Source organism: Diabrotica virgifera, chromosome 5, assembly GCF_917563875.1.
Source record: "Diabrotica virgifera virgifera chromosome 5, PGI_DIABVI_V3a".
NCBI lineage: Eukaryota > Metazoa > Arthropoda > Insecta > Coleoptera > Chrysomelidae > Diabrotica > Diabrotica virgifera.
The window spans coordinates 165,383,687-165,403,631 of NC_065447.1; the positions used below are offsets into that span (position 1 = coordinate 165,383,687).

The 19,945-nt window shown below is 32.1% G+C and overlaps 1 protein-coding gene across 1 annotated transcript in view; it reads right to left on the reverse strand.

Moving 5' to 3' along the window:
- Nucleotides 1-15,724: 15,724 nt before the first annotated feature.
- The window catches only part of LOC114341282 (type 2 phosphatidylinositol 4,5-bisphosphate 4-phosphatase), an 86,243-nt gene continuing 82,022 nt past the window's right edge, over nt 15,725-19,945 (reverse strand). The window contains exon 4 of the mRNA XM_028292086.2: nt 15,725-17,278. Coding sequence (XP_028147887.1) covers nt 16,997-17,278 — 282 coding nt within the window. The 3' untranslated portion in view covers nt 15,725-16,996. The remainder of the gene's footprint in view (nt 17,279-19,945) is intronic.

A 19,945-nucleotide genomic window follows, 5' to 3' on the forward strand; every position in this document is an offset into this window, starting at 1 on the left:
CATAGCAGTAAAAGCCAGTAATTCAGATTTGTCGATTTTCTCCACATTATTCCTTTCAACCTCCTCATTGGCGGGTAATTATGTAAATTATGTAATTATACGTCGATAGTTATATGGAATATTTTCCTACCAACGAGAAATTATATAGAAACCTTTAGTAATAAGTTTTACCAATGGTGTACTTTTTATGCCCACCCATATTTAACTCAAGATGCTACTTTTATTTTCAAAAATATCGGTAGAACCAAATAAACATTCGATAAAGGGCTGTCTTTTTAACAATAAATAATTTTTAAAAAAATTTTAAACACGTAATAAATATATTACAAGGGAATACGCATTCGGTGGACATTTTTACCCACCCTTGGGCGTTTAAGGGTTAATAACTCGGTTAAAAGTTATTATTATGAAAGTCAGAAAATGACTAAATCAAAGTTTATGCCTCCGCTACAAGATCCCGAAGAAATTTTTGTCATTACTTTATTACTAAGCTGTTATTTTTAAGTAATAATATTGAGCGCCATGCACGTGGTAGCCGGCAGTAAATGCTGAGTGCGAGAGAGATACCACTCCGGCATCTCGGAGTTTTTTTCCCAACTAACCCGCCGTTTTCGCCTTGTCTATAAATGATGAAACCTTAGACATTCTAGTAGACATTCAATTTAATACAGTGTACAAAACAGGACACATGCAGAAACAATGGTTATTCTCCATCTTTTGTGCTATCCTTAAAAATACAAACAAAATACAAAATATTGCAGTGAATACAGAACCAATTCAAAATATTGCAGAGAATACATTCTCAAATTATTCTTGAAAAAATACATGGTCGTATCAATAAAAAACTGGAATAAGGAATAGATGAGAGTCAGTTTTGGTTCAGAAAAAACTAGGAACCAGAGAGGCGTTATTTGCTTTTAATGTGTTAGCTCAAAGACGCATGGATATGAATGTGAATGTGCATGTTTGTTACATTAATTTTGAAAAAGCATTTGACAAAGTAAGACATGAAAAAATAGTCCAAATTCTAAAGACAAAAAACATATACAAAAGAGACTTACGAAAAATAACAAACCTTTACTGGAATCAAAGAGCACAGAAATTGAAATCAGGAGAGGAGTTATAGGTAATGGATTTTGGAGCTATGTCCTTGAAAATTTCATATCATAGTGAAGACATTTTTGAAGAAGCACTACTATCTCAAAGTGAATTAACAATAATTAACAAAAGATCTATTACTAACATAAGATATGCAGATGACACCGTGATTATGACAAGCCTGCTGAACAACTCCAATTACTGCTAAACAAAACAAACTGAAAAATATGGACTAAAAATGTCTATGTTAATATATTACGTCTATGACTGATCTCGCCTTGTTATAGTAGACTGGCAACAAGTAAAATATGATGTAAAATAATATTTTTACATTTAGTGTATGTGAAAATTTATCTCTACGTCTCATACTGAAAGAGCATAGTTTTATTATACTTTAATTTTGGCATCTATAACAATAAAATTTCGGATAGCTGCCCGGCTTTAACAATTACATCATCACAATCGGTGTTTCCAATAATAAAAAACAATCCAAACAGGTTTTTGTAATGTTTAAACACAAACTCGGAAATCCGATTATTATACAGTGTCTAACATCAATATACAATTTTAGATATTTCCAGAGAGCTACCCAAATTTATTTAAAAAATAAATTGTTCCAATAAGATTCGTTTAATCAGAAAAACTATAATAGAGCAATGAAAAGTTACTAAACGAAAAAAAAAATTAAATATCACAATACGAAATTAGTTTTACTTTAATATAAAATAGAGTTGTGTGTTATTGATGTGAGAAAGTAAAATCTAGCGAATTCAATATTCCACTATACATTTTATAGATTACCGTAAATCGTTCGACAGGGTCAAGTGGAGACACTTATGGCGAACACTAAAAGAAGTAGGCGTACCACAACACCGAATTTCGCTTATAACTGAACTATACGAACACACTACTGGATCAGTGCTCGACACACTTTCAAACGAATTTCATCCAGAACGGGGTGTTAGACAAGGATGTATACTATATCCACAATTATTCAATATATATGGGGAGAATATTATGAGAACAGCATTTAAAGGATGGGAAAAGGGTGTCTCAATAAATGGGCATAAAACAAACAACCTACGTTTCGCAGATGACACAGCCCTTCTTGCAAATAGTCAAGTTGACTGATCTTATCGACTGGTCTAAGACGAATGTCAAATATTTGGCTGAAATTAAACACATCAAAGACAAAGATTATAATATGGATACAATCATCCACATTTAACCACAACTGACTGGTTTGAGGTTGTGAGCTCATACTTATATCTGGGATCAATGATCACAAATACATGGTCATTACAGGAAGAAATTAAACATAGATGTGATCTAGCAAAAGTTGCCACAGCAAAAATGACCAAAATATGGAAGGACTGTAAAATTTCAAGAGCGTTAAAAATGAGGTTGATCAACTGATACAATCGGAATACGGATGTGAATCTTGGACCTGATACAATCAGAAAGAAGAAAGACAGACGCCACTGAAATGTTCTGTTGGAGAGGAATGTTACGAATTCCTTGGACCGACCGTAGGACAACTTATTCAATTTTAAGAGAGCTAAAAGTTAGCCAACGATTCTCCAGTAAAGTCCATCTCCAACAATTAAAATACTTTGGACATGTTATGAGAGTTAACACAGAAAACATGTAAAGACTCATTATACAAGGAAAGGTGGAAGGCCTAAGATCACGAGGAAGATCCCCAACAAGATAGATTTTATGCAAAAGACTTATGCATGAGTTAAAAGAAATGATCAGAAACAGAGATCTTTGGAGACGGACAATACACGACATCACATCGGCCACTACACTCCCTCCGTGGGCCAGGATGGGAGAGAGAGAGAGAGAGAGAGAGAGAGAGAGAGAGAGAGAGAGAGAGAGAGAGAGAGATCAATACATACACGAATATGCCGTGATGACAAACGGAATAACGCTCTCTTATACCATCATGTCCTCTCACCGCCATAGCTTAGAAATGCCTTGTTTGTGATTGGCACATATACTACCCAGTTCGTTACTTCTCCATGTGACTGTGGGTGCCTATCTATTTGACTACAGCATACTTCGTTTATATAGAGCAGCTTTCTTATGTTATTGTTTTGATTTCGATGTTTCACATCCCACGACGGTCACATATTTTTTATAAATACGAATTTAGCGGATTTTGTATCTACGGGTGAGAGGTACAAAAAAAAATTGATTTCAAAAACTTAATATATCGTCCAATAAAGTAATAAATAACTAAAAACGTCCAATTACCGATGGACAAAACGTATTGTTGAGTGGAGGCTACGAGAAGAAGCACTACGGAACAGAGGACGCCCACCAGATGAACTGACGATCTGAAGCGTGTTATCAGTACCTGGATGCAAGTCGCACAGGACAGAGACAGATGGAAAGAGCTGAGGGAGACCTATGTCCACAAGTGGACGCGTGCGGATTGATGATGAACTTAATAAATCGTTCACATTGACGCGAGATTTGCAAGTGTAGGGTATACATAGAAAACAAATATCGGATATCGTTTGGTAAGTTATCGTAAGCTAATTATTAAGTTTCGTCTTCGAACTACAGTACCTGACCAAATTATTAGGCCAAGCAAAGAAAAATTTACTATATGAAGTTATTTCTCTCATGATTATGAATATTTGAAAAAATACCGTTTTGTTCCTTTTTTGTGAATATGTATTAACTTAAAGGTGCGTATACATTAGGTTTGCTGCTCCGCGCTCCCTGTAACTGCTCTAATCCATAAGGCATGCGCTCCTCTACATATAAACCGCCACAGATTGGAGCGCCGAGGCGGAGCGCGCATTGTTGCATGGTCTAGGAGCGCCAACGTATTCACTATGTGGAGAAGTTGCAGAAGCGCGGAGCGGCGAACCTCATGGATACGCACCTTAAGAGTTATTATTCACAAAAAAGGAACAAAACAATATGTTTTAAAATATATTCATAATTAAAGTCCGGATTATAAGAATTTTGCTTATAATTAGGATTTTTAGTAAAAATGCTTATTTTAAAGATATGTTGCTTATCTTTGTTTAATAAACCATAATAATTTTAATCCCTTGGGCTTAGGAGATAAACGGGAAACCCATCGTTATACTTGTCCATGTAATAAACCAATATTTGTCTGCAGACAGCCCAAATTTATTATATTGTAAAATTCTTTTCACAGTATCGATACATTTGTCTAAGATCAAATATGCACCAATCACATCTGTAGATGTTGAAAAAACTTTTTCTAAGTATAAATATATTATGTATACACAGATAGAAAACATAGCTTTTTATAAGAAAATGTTGAAAAACATATTGTTAATTGTTTTTATGCCAATGGCCATGAATAAAAAATATATTAATACGTTAATTATTTTTCGATTTTTTTATTATATTATAGTTTGACAGTTTTGTAATTTTTTATTTATTGTTAATAATACGATAATTAAAAATAAACGTAATTTAATGTTAATGTCCTTTATTAATATTTATATCATTATACCCATGTTTACTTACAGGTTTTTGAAGTTATACTTCTTTAGGCGCGATTGAGATTGAGGGTGAATTTATATTGATCTGCGCGCATGCGCACACCGACAGTATGGTATTAGTCGGTATACGGGCTCTGATTGGGTGTTGAAATGATCTGTCAATAATAAATAATTGTTCAATATGAAGGTAAACAAATGTATAATATATTAGTTTTATTGTTGTGAGGACAGAAACAAAAAAGTTTATAATTGTAGTGACATTTAAATAGTTTTTAAAAGCAACAGGTACGTAATAATTGTAAATGTATCATAGGTACCTACCTATTTGAACCTACCAAAATACATAGTATGTAATACTTTTATTTACATAATTTGATTACCATCAAAATTTCTATCAATGTTCACCTAATATATTGTTTTCTTACTCTATGTTTTGTTGTATTTTTTCAATTCTAAATTATTTCAATTCAAAATCAAAATAATTTAATTTAATTCAAAAATGTCAAAAGCGTAATCCGTTTAGTTAGTCGATCTTCGCACATAATGACACATTGCCTCCGTGGCGAAGCGTTTAAGGCGAATGAACCCCAATATACCAACCGCGCTGATAGCTGGTTCGAATCCCAATAAAAACTTTTATTTTTTTATTTTTTTTATACATTTTATGATTGCAAGTATATTTATTATATAATTTTATTTTCAGAAAATACGTATTTAGTTAAAAATTTTTCCGATAATTAATGTTTAGAAATCATTTGTGGCATTTTTAATGTGTTTGTGTGTGTTTTATTCTTTTATTATTTTAATTTTTGGCACTGTTTTAATAAAAATGTTTGAGAAGTATAAGTATAAATTAGTTTAATATTTAAATAAAATATAAATAAAAAGTATATTAATTTCGTTTAAATCATATAATAGAAGTATAATTTCTTACGTGCGTACAAAGTACACACACATTCTTTTTTTTTTCTTGAACCTTGCTTATTTCATAAAAACTATGCTTATTTTTGCGACATTTTTTGCTTATATAAGTGCTTATTTTGACCTTTCTGTCATGCTTATAATCCGGACTTTATTCATAATCATGAGAGACATAACTTCATATCGTAAATTTTTTCTGGCTTGGCCTAATAATTTGGACAGGTACTGTAGTATTTAAATATAATTTGAGTGCGCAAATTGACGTTTGAATTAGTACAGTAAAAAGGGGACGTTGATCGGTTTCGTATCTTTGTTCCATAATTTTCTCATTCAGACGGTCCAATATAAATCATACAGTAAAACCTGTGTTAACGGCCACCTGCCAAAATCGGCCACCTGTACTAACGGCCAGTTTAAAAATTCCCCAAACCAATTATATGTAGACTACAAAAATTAGCAATACTGGCCACCTTTCTATATCGTCAGTAGTTGTTTCATTTTTAGTGGCCGTTACTGACAGGTTTTTCTGTAGTAAATTAATGTTTAATCTAGCTTTTGGCTTAAATTTTCTAATTTTATTTATAAATTAATTAAATAAAATCACCTTTCACTAAAGATGAAAACATAGCTTTCTTTTTTCCTTCTTCCTCTAAATAATGAGTGTAAGTTTGTATAAATAAATATATGTTTCACAATGGAATCCTGGAGAAGACAATACTATTTTGTTCCCATTATATTTTGTTGATTATTCTAAGAGATGTATGAATAATTCAGATAATCACGTGTACATCTTGAAATCTTGCATAATATAAAAACCAAACACGCTCCGCTCGACCTGTGGAAGTACAGCAAGAGACATAAGTTAGATTGTAGGTTGCTTCTAGCATTTGTGTCTTGTATGCAAGAAGTGTAAATCATATCGTTTGTTTTCTGGAGATTCTTATGTGCCCGATGGTATTTTTTGACCCTATTATCGTTATTACTTCATTATAGATCTGCATACTCCTTCAACTTTCATTGCAATCCCTAAGAAAAACAACGCTAAAGTATGTAAGAGCATAAAACAATAAGTTTAATGATATCGTCAAAGAACATTAGGTCCTAAGCGACAAATGCCAAGAAACCGTTCAACATCTTATCGGGGCTACCAGGCATTTGCTGCAACTAAATATAAGGAATGGCATGATTCAGTAGGAAAGATCCACAGATAGCTATCAAACTGGGACTTCTCCAAACGGATCATCTCCCATATTTATTATCAATATGTTCCTAAGATTATGCTTGAGAATGGCAACTTCAAGCTATACTGTGACCGCACTGTGCTCATAGACCAAACAGTGGCAAATAATAGACTAGATCTTGTACTAGCTAATAAATTAACGAGACAAACCACACCAGGCCAGATGAGTACGAAAATTTTTGGGAGATACTCCAGCATACCAAGTCACCTAGGGCTCGATAATACGGAAAGAGTCCCACCTAAGCTCAATCCTTTTGATACCGTACGTATCTGGGATGACTCAATTTTCACCTTTGAGGGAGTGAGAGCCGTATGACTAAATCTGGATAGAAAACTTATATTATAACCAGCAGCGCACATAAAAATAGATAACACACAATCGGAAAACATCAAAATTAAAAGAGGAGTACGACAAAATTGCTTTCTCTCTCCTTTGCTATTTAACTCGGCAGTTATTATGCAAGAGGTACTGGACAACGAAACAACTGGCGTTGAGGTATGCAGATGATGTGACTAAAAAGTAGCTCATGTATTATTGAAAAGAGAAATCGTTTATCTAATCACCTGATAAGAAAACTAGCCACATAATTTACACGTAAAACACAACATAAATAGGGATAACAAAAACTATAGGTACGTTTCGACTTCCGGTATTTTATGGAAGACAATTTATTAAAAAAATAATGAATAAAATTTAGTATGTACACAAAATTCCCTTTTCATAGCTCTAATATAGTTTCCATGATGAAAACTAGCGAATTTCTTATAAAAAAAATGTCCAACAAAAATATACACATAGCACAAAATCATTACGTACAATAATATGAGAAATTCTTAATATTATAAATTAAAATAAGTAATATATTTGTTTCTATTCACATTTCTTTATTCTACAGATTTGATTTTGAATGTTAATTTTATAACTTAAGCTTGCGAAACTTAATATACGAAGGTAAGGAAGAAAAAAGTGGTAGACCGCTTTTAGAAATATCACAAAATTTAAACACTATTGAGGAACGGTTCATTTTTTCCTAGGTTCACAATAAAAATAATTGATCATCAGAAGGTAATATACGAATTTTTGTTTTCACCCAATTTTGGAAAAATGTGAAAACGTTGAATTATCCACGTCCGTTTGTCCGCCCGTCCGTAAACACAACTCCTCGAGGTGTCGAATGAAATTCAAAGTATTGCCTTAGTTTCAGTTAAGCCTTAGCAAGATGAGAACAAATATGTATACCTAATTTTGGTTTTAATATCGTTTCCACTTAAAAAGTTCTGACCGGAAGTGCCATATGATAGTTGCAAAAATAGTACATGTGACATATCTATCGAAGCGTATGGAAAAGTCGAACTTAAATCTTTAGTTCTTGTTTTGAAGTCGTTTTCGTTTAAACAGTTATGACCGAAAGTTTAGTAAAAATTACTCAAAATTAGCGAAATAGTATATCAATCGACGCAAAATTACACGAAGAGTTCAAATATCGACTTCCGGTTCTACTTTCGGTCACTTTGGGTGAAAACTTAGGCCTTACGAAGTCCAATTACTTGTTACCTAGCGATTAAAGTTAATATTTTCATTGTAAATGGTTTAAAGTATTTTTTACCTCAGTTGTAGTAATACCAGATTCTTTAAAAACCTCCTATTTTGCTTGCATATGCTCATTTTTTCTTTCATTTCCGTGGTAACTTCTTCAAACGCCAATTTCTCTTCATTACTCTGTTCAAACTGCTTTATTATTTCTTAGTATTTTTGCTTTTGTTCAATTTCTTTTGATTGCAGTACATCTATTTTATTTTAAAGTGCAATCTGAACTGCTTGTAAAAGTCAAACATTTTTCTTACATTCATGTAATTCTTGATTTGTGTTTTTTACAAATCTAGGTAAGTACAGCATTTTCAGTTTTTATTTTTTTTTAATTCATCAGAATAATACTCCATTTTCTAGGTTTTTTACACTTTTTTCTTTTCAGTTGTAACTTACATCTTGTAACTTACAACTGGAGAGAAAAATTGTACGCTGACACAGAAAATGGAGTATGACTGACGAATTCGAAAAAATAAAAATTGGAAATGTTGTACTTAAGGAAGATTTGCAAAATCTAAATAACAAATTACATGGATGTAAGAAAAATGTTGGACTTTTACAAGCAGTTCACATTGAACGTCAAAATAAAATTGATATATTGCAATTAGAATAAATTGAGCAAAAGCATAAATGCCAAAAAATAATTAAACAGTTGAAACATAGACCAGTAAGGATCTGTTTTTAGGTGGATGTGAGAGGTGGCATTCAGATTTTTGCGGATAAAGTTAGGTGATAACTTCGTTAATAATAATTGATTTATGCTCCTTCTCAAATATGCCCGGAACATTAATAAAAAAATTCAAATATTTAAAAATTTCAAAAAAATTCGTTTTTTTTTTCTACTTTTTTTGCTTATAACTTTAAAACGATTCATTTTGGAACAAAGTCGTATAGGAATAAAATAAAGATAATTAAATTTTCTATCAGATGCGATTGGTTAAAAATGTCTTAATTTATCACCCTTGCTGCAAAATAGCAATAAATATAAAATAAGGGGGCAAAACAAGCCTGTCCTTATTCAATGATTTTCCATCACTTAGGTTACACTTGGAACCTTCCTAATTCGCTTAGAAAATTTTTGTAATGTGCTAAAACCGTACACCAAATTTCATTAAAATTGACTTACTAGATTTTGAATAATAATTTTGCAATCTAAACTTTTTCTAAAAAATTAAAATTTTTTAAAATTTTGCACAACAAAAACTAGAACATACAAAGATTTGTCAATTTTTTACATATAAAGAAGCACTCCACCTATCTAATGCACTTTGCATAATTGAAATCGGATTGTTTAAGCAGCCTCAGCAATGTTTTAAAGTTATAAACAATTTTTTGGCTTATAAACAAATTAGTCCTGTGGCCAGGAGGGGGTGCAACGGGCTCCTTTATTTAGATGGACTTACCCAAGATTTTTATGTATTTTTTGACCCGTAGAATACGATTTTTTGGGTAACAGTTGATCCGGATGTCGATAAGATTGTTATAAACAAAGAACTTGAGGAATTACATAACATCGATTTTTCGCAAAATAAAACATTTTTTTGTATTTCTTGGGTAATTCTAAGCAAAAAATGTTCTTACAAGTTTTTTCGTAGGATGCATAGTTTTCGAGATAAACGCGGTGGAACTTTCAAAAAATCGAAAAATTGCAATTTTTGAACGAGAATAACTTTTGATTAAAAAATAAAATAGCAATTCTGCTAACAGCATTTGAAAGTTTAAGTCAAATTATACCGGTTTTAATTATTTGCATTGCTAAAAATTAATTTTTTTATTATTAAACAAAGCTATTTGTTTATAAGCCAAAAAATTGTTTATAAGTTTAAAACATTTCTGAGGCCCCTTAAATAATCCGATTTTAATTCTGTAAAGTGTATTAGATATGTAGAGCACCTATTTATATGTAAAAAAATTAGACAACTTCTAAATGGTCTACTTTTTGTTCAGAAAGATTTTAAAAAATTTGAACTTCTTTAAAAACATTTAGATTGCAAATTTATTATGCAAAATTTATTAGGTCGATTTTAATGAAATTTGGTACACGGTTTAAGTATATTACAAAGAATTTCCTAAGCGAATTACTAAGGTTCTAAGTGCCATCAAAGTGGTTAAAAACATTGAATAACAACAGGCGTATTTTGCCCCCTTATTTTGTATTTATTGCTATATTGCAGAAAAGGTAATACGTTAAGACATTTTTGACCAGTCGTATATCATACAAAATTCAATTATCTTTATTTTATTTCTGCGTTTTAAAGTTATAAGCAAAGAAAGCAGAAAAAAATCGACGTTTTTCGAAATTTTTAAATATTTTAATTTTTTTATTAATGTTCCGGGCATATTTGAGAAGGAGCATAAGTCAATTATTATTACTGAAGGTGTCACCTAACTTTATCTGCAAAAATCCGAATGCCACCTTTCACATCCAAAAATAGACGTTTTTTCACAGATCCTTACTGGTCTAACAGAGTAATGAAGAGAAATGGGCGTTAGACAAGGTTATCACGGAAATGGACGAAAATGAACACATGCAAGCAGAATGAGAGGTTTTTAAAGAATCTGGTATTAATACAACTGAGTTACACAATTCTTTAAACCATTTACAAGAACCAAATAAAATATTACAACAAAAGATCGAGGCATACGAGACAGAAATTGATAATATTGCCATGTTTTAACAGCGTATCACAAATTTTTCTTCCTCATATTTTTATATATTTATTCTAGATCTAAGATACAGCTGTATATTTTTAAATATATATAATTATATAGAAAGAAAATCACGAGTTAAATACAGATTGTTAATAATTTTAATAAATCACCATTTACAATTAATAAAAAAAAAACTAAAATGTAGACATATAACGAGCCAACCAAATTATAGCATGAGGTGAAGATAAAAAGTATAATGTCGAGGTGTAGCCATGTAACCTAACAGCGCAACAACAGTGTATTCCAAGTAATGAGGAGAAGGATGCAGACTGCATGTCGATACGTCAACAATTTTTGCAGTACATCGTATAAAATTACTAAAGTTATGTATAAACATTCTGCAAGACAAGATAAGACTTCTAGTAGGTTTAAGGATATTTCAGTCATCCTTCTCCTCATTAATTGGGCCCTTATGAGGGCGTTGATTACACTCTGAAAATTCCTTTCACCGCCGCATATGCGAGTTATGTGGGATGATGATTCGACTCATTCAATTATGATGTTATAGACGGAGAGGCAGCGCTGAAAAATCTCTTTGAATTTACTACAGCTACATTTTTTACAGTTGATTACTGTGATTGTGTAGAGAAACATACTGCGGTCGGTCAAGCTAAACGTAGAACAGGGGTTACTGAGAGGGTATCAAAGTTGCTTCCCTACAAAGTTAATTAAATCCATTTACTAAGGCTGAAAATCAGTACACACATTCTAAATTGAATATAAATAAAAGTTATTATAGTCGGTCAGCTGTATGTGTGACGGGACAGAGCCGGTCGGTCGGCCAAAATTAATGTACAGGGGTATTGACTATATTTTGACCCCCTTGTAAACTGCTTTATTTACAGAATTAGAAAAAAATGTATATAAAAAAATTATTCCATTTTTTAATTATGATTTCTTGACATATATATCGTACTAGTGACGTCATCCATCTGGGCGTGATGACGTAATCGACTATTTTTTTTAAATGAGAATAGGGGCAGTGTGCTAGCTCGTTTGAAAGGTTATTCAATTCTCTAAACAGTACTATAAACATTAAGATCATTATTTATACAGGGTGTCCAAATTTTTTTTTTAATTATTAATTAAACCAGTTAGAAAAAAACTCGAAGAGGTACCACAAGGTTACTTGTGATACCTCTTCGAGTTTTTTTGTAACTGGTTACCTCGAGACCATATTTGAGTAATATGGATACTTCTCTTCATGTTATTAATTAAACAATCAATTTAATTAAAAATTTTTTTGGACACCCTGTATAATTAATCATGTTAATGTTTGTATTACTAAATAGGAAATTGAAAAACCTTTCAAGTGAGCAAGTACTCGACCCCTATTCCCATTTAAAAAAATAGTCGATTACGTCATCACGCCCAAATGGATGACATCACTAGTACGACATATATGTCAAAAAATCATAATTTAAAAATCTAATAACTTTTGTATTATACATTTTTTTCTAATTCTGCAAATGAAGCAGTTTACAAGGGGGTCAAAATATAGTGAATAGCCCTGTACATTCACTGGGGCCGACCGACCGGCTCTGTCCCGTCATACAGCTGACGACTATAATAACTTTTATTTATATTTAATTTAGAATGTGTGTACTGATTTTCAGCCTTAGTAAATGGATTTAATTACCTTCGTAGGAAAGCAACTTTGATACCCTCTCAGTATCCCCTGTTCTACGTTTCGCTTGACCGACCGCAGTATGTTTCTCTACACAATCACAGTAATGAACTGTGAAAAATATAGCTTTAGTAAATTCAAAGAGATTTTTCAGCGCGGCCTCTTGGATTCTGTTTTCAGGATCATATACAAAATAGGTTTGTTCCTTTGTTTCTAGGTGTAACACTAGTTGTAAAAAAGTATAGAAGTGCTACACGTCGTTTCTTTGTTAGGTGTAGTGGTAAACTAACATCGTTACTTTGAAAAGTGTAGCAAAAAAAGTGTAACATTAGAATAGTTAAACCTACACTTACTTCTGAGAGGGTGGCTAACAACACTCGTCTACACTCGTCTTGCGCACTATCATCCAACCGAGTTTGACAACTATTTAGCTACAAGATGTGTTTGTTTACAACAAAATATCTTTTTCTTTTCAGTTTAATTTCTTCAAAAAGCTTTTAGTAGTTTTAAGAACCAAATTACCCACAAATTTTAATTTTTTTTAGTTTGTTTCTAACCTAACCAAAATAATCGGACTTGTCATAATCGTAACTCAAAGGTAAACTTTACTAGAAACTAGTAAACTTTGTTTAGTGGTACACCCATGATTTTCATTTGCCAGTAGCCAGTGTAGCCTACACTCAACTACACTCGACAGTGCTACACTAGAAAACAAAGGAACAAACCTAATAAATAAATGAAACAAAAATAGCCTAAGAAGTCATCGAAAGAATTCTTAGCTTGATGTGGAACCGAACATGTTATTTGATGAGAACTCCAGATGCACTAAAAGAGTAATGGAATGGAATGTAATATATTCGCGTTTAGGCGTTTAAGTGTTTCGTTAATGAAAAATTGTGCCTAGTTTCTGAATTCGTGATTGAAAATTTCTTTAACCGCTGATCAAAACAAAAACAACACATAGTTATTGTAATCCATTTTGCGCATTGCACAACAACACATACATATTTATTGTATTTTACAAAGAATATGTATTTATTTAGGTAATTCCCCAAAATTTTAAGTTATTCTTTGTCTTGAAGTTCTTTGGCAAAAAAATTCACTAATATACGCATTGCTGCATTGTACTTCAGCTAAAAATTATGAAATTCTTTAAATCAAGAACTTGATAATAATTATTAATATTGCTGTTCTCTCACCAAAATGTTTTAATTATACTTTTTTAATGAAACATTACTTATGTTTATATGATCAATAAAATAAACAAAACGACGTTTAGAACTGAATTAAAGAGTTATTAATATCTATTAGAAACTTGCAACCTTGTTAAATCTCCAACCTTAAAAATTATACAGTCAGTACCATCATCGAAAAACTGGTGAAATACAAAAAAGTTAACATATCTGTATTATTAAAAAAACTATATACTAATTCTCCCTTTCAACAAAACGATTACGCTTTTAAATTTTCACGCCAATACGGACTCAATCCTTTGGTTTCAAAAAGAACAACGAAAAACGAAACATAATTGTTATCAAGCAATCATCGTTGTTGAAAGTGAAGTTTTCAAGGTCATATCTGTCTTATACGAAAATCTTTTCCTTAAAATGTGATAGAAGAAGCAACAATTGAAGAATTCACCTAAATTTGCAATAAAAAAAGTTATAATGAAAATTTACGTTAAAAATTAAATTTTAAAATATTTTATCAATATTTTGTCGATATCGATTGTCCACACTACAAACTGTGGAACATTTAGACTATTTTGGATCAAATGTTCATATCAGTTACAGAAAACGATGCAATAAATCTAAAGATTCTTACATTTAGATTTGCACATCATGCTGCAATTTTACATAGATCCATGATTGTGATACAAGTCGAATCAGTGCACTTATCATTACTGTTTTGTAGCTTCAATGGACGATATTACAATACACTTCTGGTGAGAAAATCCGGACACTTCCATTTTGTATGTTTTTTTAAATTGTGTCAGTGTATAGTGGTTTTATGGGGTGGAAGTAAACATTAATAATAAGAAACGTTCATTCATAATAATAAAAATTTTGACATTTGACAAAAAATGATACTGTATCTTGTTTACCAGCAACATATATTTTGCATTTTTTTATTGCATTTGCGATAAGTTTCACGTTTATTCTGATAAATTCAGATCACTGTTCATTAGTGTTTTAAAACACTGTTTGTATGACTCCCGAAAATAGTGCAAATTGTGGCATTACATGAAGATGGCAGATGGACGCAGTCCTATTGCAAATCATTTAAATATTGCCGAAAGTACTGTCCATGATGCTCTTACGAAGTATCGTCAGACTGGAGAATACACTAGCACTAGAAGACTAGTATTAAACAGAAAAAGGTGTAGAGATCAGCGTGATGAACGTTTTTTTTAAAGATCTCCCCTTACGGAACCGCTATCTTACTGTATTTCTTTCACCGATTAATTTTCATCGAACGTGGATCTCTAGCAGTAGACAGATATACGAGGTCTGGCTTTTAAATAACGACACTGCGCGCGCAGAAGGCGTCCTAGATGGGAAGAGTGGGAAACGAATGCAGCATTAGATAAATGGAAGTGTCTACTCTACTACTCTTCCAGTACGAAAATACGTTTTTGTCGCTGTAGTAGTATTTTTTTTGTAAAAGTTAGAAAAGAACGTGTTTTTTTCTCGTGACGAAAAACATGAGCAACGGATTAATGTGAAATTTCTCGTTAAATTAAAAAAAACTCCGACTGAGTGCTATAATTTGTTGAAAAAGGCCTATGGTGAGAATTCTCTATCTCGTGCGCGTGTTTTCGAATGGTATAAACGGTTTTCTGAAGGCTGAGAGAGCGCCGAAGATGACCAACGTCTAGGTCGACCTGTCTCTGTTTCAACTCCGCAAACTGTGACCAAAATAAACGAAATTGTGAGCGGAGATCGTCGTATGAGCACTCGTATGATTGCTGAGACTCTAAACGCTGATAAAGAAACTGTCAGAAAAATTTTACATGACGAATTGAACATGAAGAAAGTCTGTGCGAAGTTGGTCCCAAAAAATTTGACAAACAGTCCTGTCTGTGAAGCGTTATTTAGCCGCTAGATGCATTCCAGTGCTCGAACACCCGCCGTACTCGCCTGATGTAGCACCCTGTGACTTTTTCCTGTTTCCGAAGATCAAGTCTGCCTTAAAAGGAATCCGGTTCGAGTCGATGGAAGAGGTGAAGCGAAAAACGGCGGAGCTCCTAAAAGCTCCAACAAAAGAAGACTTCCAGGATTGCTTTGACCAATGGAAAAAACGAATGGAACGGTGTGTGGCGAGGGAAGGGAATATATTGAAGGAGAGCATTCGATTGTAGAATAATTTTTAAAATAAAACTCTTTTTCATAAGCAACCTCGTACGATAGTATCTGGAGGACAATGTTGTCCCCTAGGCCCCTTTCGTTGGTAATAATTTCTTATTTATGCAAAAAGCGCGTCCACAAACTGCGCGAATCGTCCTGGACTACCTAAATACTGTCGGAATTCCCGTTTTGGATTGGCCCGCTCGTAGTCCTGGCATGAATCCATCAGAACATCTATGGGCCATTTTGGGGAAAAATATTAAAAAGACGGAACCGTTGCTAGAAACGATTCAACAGCTGAAAATAGCGTTCAATACATAATGGAAATATATATCGCAAGAACAGATTCAGCAACTTATTGCAAGTATCCCTAGGCGTACTGAACTCCCCCACAGATGTAAGGGACACCATACACGATACTAAGCCTAAAAACAGCCAACTGTGGTCAATCAAAATTTATTTTTTCTTTTGTTTAATTTTTCGAACAATGTTAATTTTTTTTCGTTACTTATTACTTTCTTTTGGGTTACATCTTTTTCCTATTATTACTTTTTTGGCGTTTTAAATAAATTTCTATTTAAACAATCATACAAAATGCAAGTGTCTCGATTTTTTTTTGGCCAGGAGTGTATTTATAAACGTATAGTATTTCAAACCTTAGAGGAATCATATTGGGACCATTTTTTCAAACCGTAATAAAATCCTATTATCGTCATATATGTGCAACAGCGACAACATACAGTTTTCGAAATCACACCAGTGTTACTGATCTGTCTCGTGTATTGGTTCTGGCTAAATAGACGCCAGCATTAAGTTTAAGTATTGCATCGTACATACCTTGAAACGAGTACCAAATATCCAACAACTACCAGATTATTTATGAAATTAAAATAAAAATAATTGTTATTTAAGATTTTCTATAAGACAGAGGCCGCTAAAAAATCGAAATCCTCTACAGCTACTCAAAAATTACATCGGTCCCTCTATAATACTAACTTTCATAAAGTAATAATACATGCTACGAATAAACATTACTAAAGCTAATAGAAATGCGCCGACGTATGCTACATAAACGCCGTTGTGTGTTCTTGCATAGGAGTATGTTCCCGCAGTCACTCCTATAGCTATGATCAGAAATACTGCGGAAAGGATGAGGAAAATGTTGGCTCTACCTTTTGCATAGTCGGGTCCCACGGACGAGATCTTTCGACAGTGGGGACATCGGGCCAAAGCGTTATTTAACGTGTTAAACTAAAAAAAAAAGTTAAATTATACTTAATCTAAATTTATTCTGCAGTAAGATATTAAATTAGTGTCACGCTGGGACATACGTAGCTCTACACAAATAAACACACTTCCTTCTTCTTCCCCTTTATAAGGAATTCTGCTTGTTCATTGGAGGATTGATACTTTTCTACCAATTGGTGACTTATCTCTTGCTATTTTGACCACATGTGTCTCCCTCATTCTGGTTATGTAGTTGTTCCATTCTTCTTTTCTACAGGGTGATTGATTAGTGGGGTAAAGCTCAATAGATCCGCTATAGTAATAGATAGTAATAAAAGTTAATAACAAAAATTTTAGCCACCTTTGAGCTTCACATTACAAAATTTTTTAGAATGTTACAGGGTGTTCGATACCACAGTGGCAGACCAAACTTATGTTTTTTTAAATAGAACACCCTATATTTTATTTTATATTCGAAATATGTACTGTTAACTTCTCCATCACAAAAATATAAAGGTTTGTTATGTTATACAGGGTATTTACAAAGTTATAACCAATTTTATATGAAAATCGTAACAAGTTCAACTCCCTGTATAAATAAACATAAGCAAAACAGCAATGGTTTATTAATGCCATATTTTTTTACGTATTGTCAAAATTTTCAAGAATGATTGATATTGCTAATTTTCTTTATATCAAATACAGGGTGAGTCAAAAAGCAAGTACATTATTTTCTCACTAATTTTAAATGGAATACCCTGTATTTTATATCACTATTGAAAAGTACCATTACCGTACTTTAATTTTTAGATAACATTCCCTATGTCTAAATTTTATAGTTTTCGAGATATTTTCAATTTTCAATGGACCAGTAGCGTGGCCACCCAAATCACCAGAATTTAATAAACTGGATTGATTTTTTTGGGGTTACGTTAATAATGAAGTTTATAAAAAACCTCCAACAACAAGGGATGAGATGAAAAATAGAATACAAAGTGTATTTCGATGTGTTAATTTACAAATGCTTCGTAGAGTAAGTAGTTCATTCAATGATCGATTTTAGGCGTGCATAAATGTGTTAAAAAGTGTGTAAAAGGAGGTAATTTTGAACACGTTATGTATTTAATATTAAAAGTATTTTATTAAAAGTAGCTTCTAATTTTTTCAAACATGTTTTCTTGCAAAATGTATTACTGATAAATTATGTTTCGTTCTTTATTTGTTACATTGTTACACTTACATACAAAAGTAGTGTTTAACTGTCTTCACAAAATGTTGTATTTTGTGTTTGTGTATTTTTTTGTAAAATTTATTACTAATTTTCTTTCATTATTTGTTACATTTACATAAAAAAGTAGTTTTTAATTGTTTCAAAAATGTTGCATGTTGTGGTTTGTTCTTTTTGTAAAATGTATTACTAATAAATTATTTTTATTTCTTTATTTCCTACACTGTTACATTGATTACCGGATTGATAATCAGTAATCGTCAATTCAGTCATGGCTTACTTAAAATTTAGATAAATTTAGACACCTAAAATAATTTAATCTGAAAAATGAAAATATCTCGAAAACTAATAAATTTGGACATAGGGAATTTTATATAAAAATTAAAGTACGGTAATGTTACTTTTCAATAGTGATATAAAATACAAAATAATTTGACATTACTGAGAAAATAATGTACTTGCGTTTTGACTCACCCTGTATTTGATATAAAGAAAATTAGCAATGTCAATAATTCTTGAAAATTTTGACAATAAATAAAAAATATGGCATTAATCAACCATTGCTGTTGTGCTTATTTTTATTTATACAGGGAGTTGAACTTGTTACGATTTTCATACAACATTGGTTATAACTTTGTAAATACATTGTATAACATAACAAACCTTTATATTTTTGTGATGAAGAAGTTTTCGCAGGACTTTAAATATATAATAAAATATAGGGTGTTCCGTTTAAAAAACCATAAGTTTGGTCTGACACTGTGTTATCGAACAACCTGTAACATTCTAACGAATTTTGTAATGTGAAGCTCAAAGTTGGCTACAATTTATGTTATTAACTTTTATTGCTATCTATTACTATATCTTTATCTATTGAGATTTACCCCACTAATCAAGTGGGGTAAACCCTGTATTCAGTGCCCAATCATTTATACACTCTACGTTACCTTGTCTTCTAATGTTTTCACTCTTCTTTCGATCTCTGTGTATTTCTTGTAATTCTTCTCAGTACTCTCATCTATGCCGTTTCCAGTAGTTTTTGTGTTGAGGCTGTATCAGGTCTTGTTTCTAATGGACTATTGGTCTTACACTGACTTTATAAATTCTTGAGTTTATCTTAGTGTTAATATGTAGGTTTCGCCATATTATAGTGTTATTAAGACATCCTGCCAGTCTATTGTACTTGATTTCCACTTCCTTGTTCCGATCCACAAAAGTAGCCGCATTCAAGCAGAACCAGTTACCGTTCCGCTATTGGCGACGTCAAACGAAAGAGGCGACACTGTGCAGCAAACATTCGAATTAGAGCAAGTAGGGAAACAAAACATTTGGCATTTAGTTAAAAAGTTATAAATAGTGTATATAATATTATACACTAAACGCCACGCTACTAGATACAAGGGTAGGTACCTAATGGGGAACTTGTATAAAATTTTAAATAAAAAAAAATGTTATAAATCACA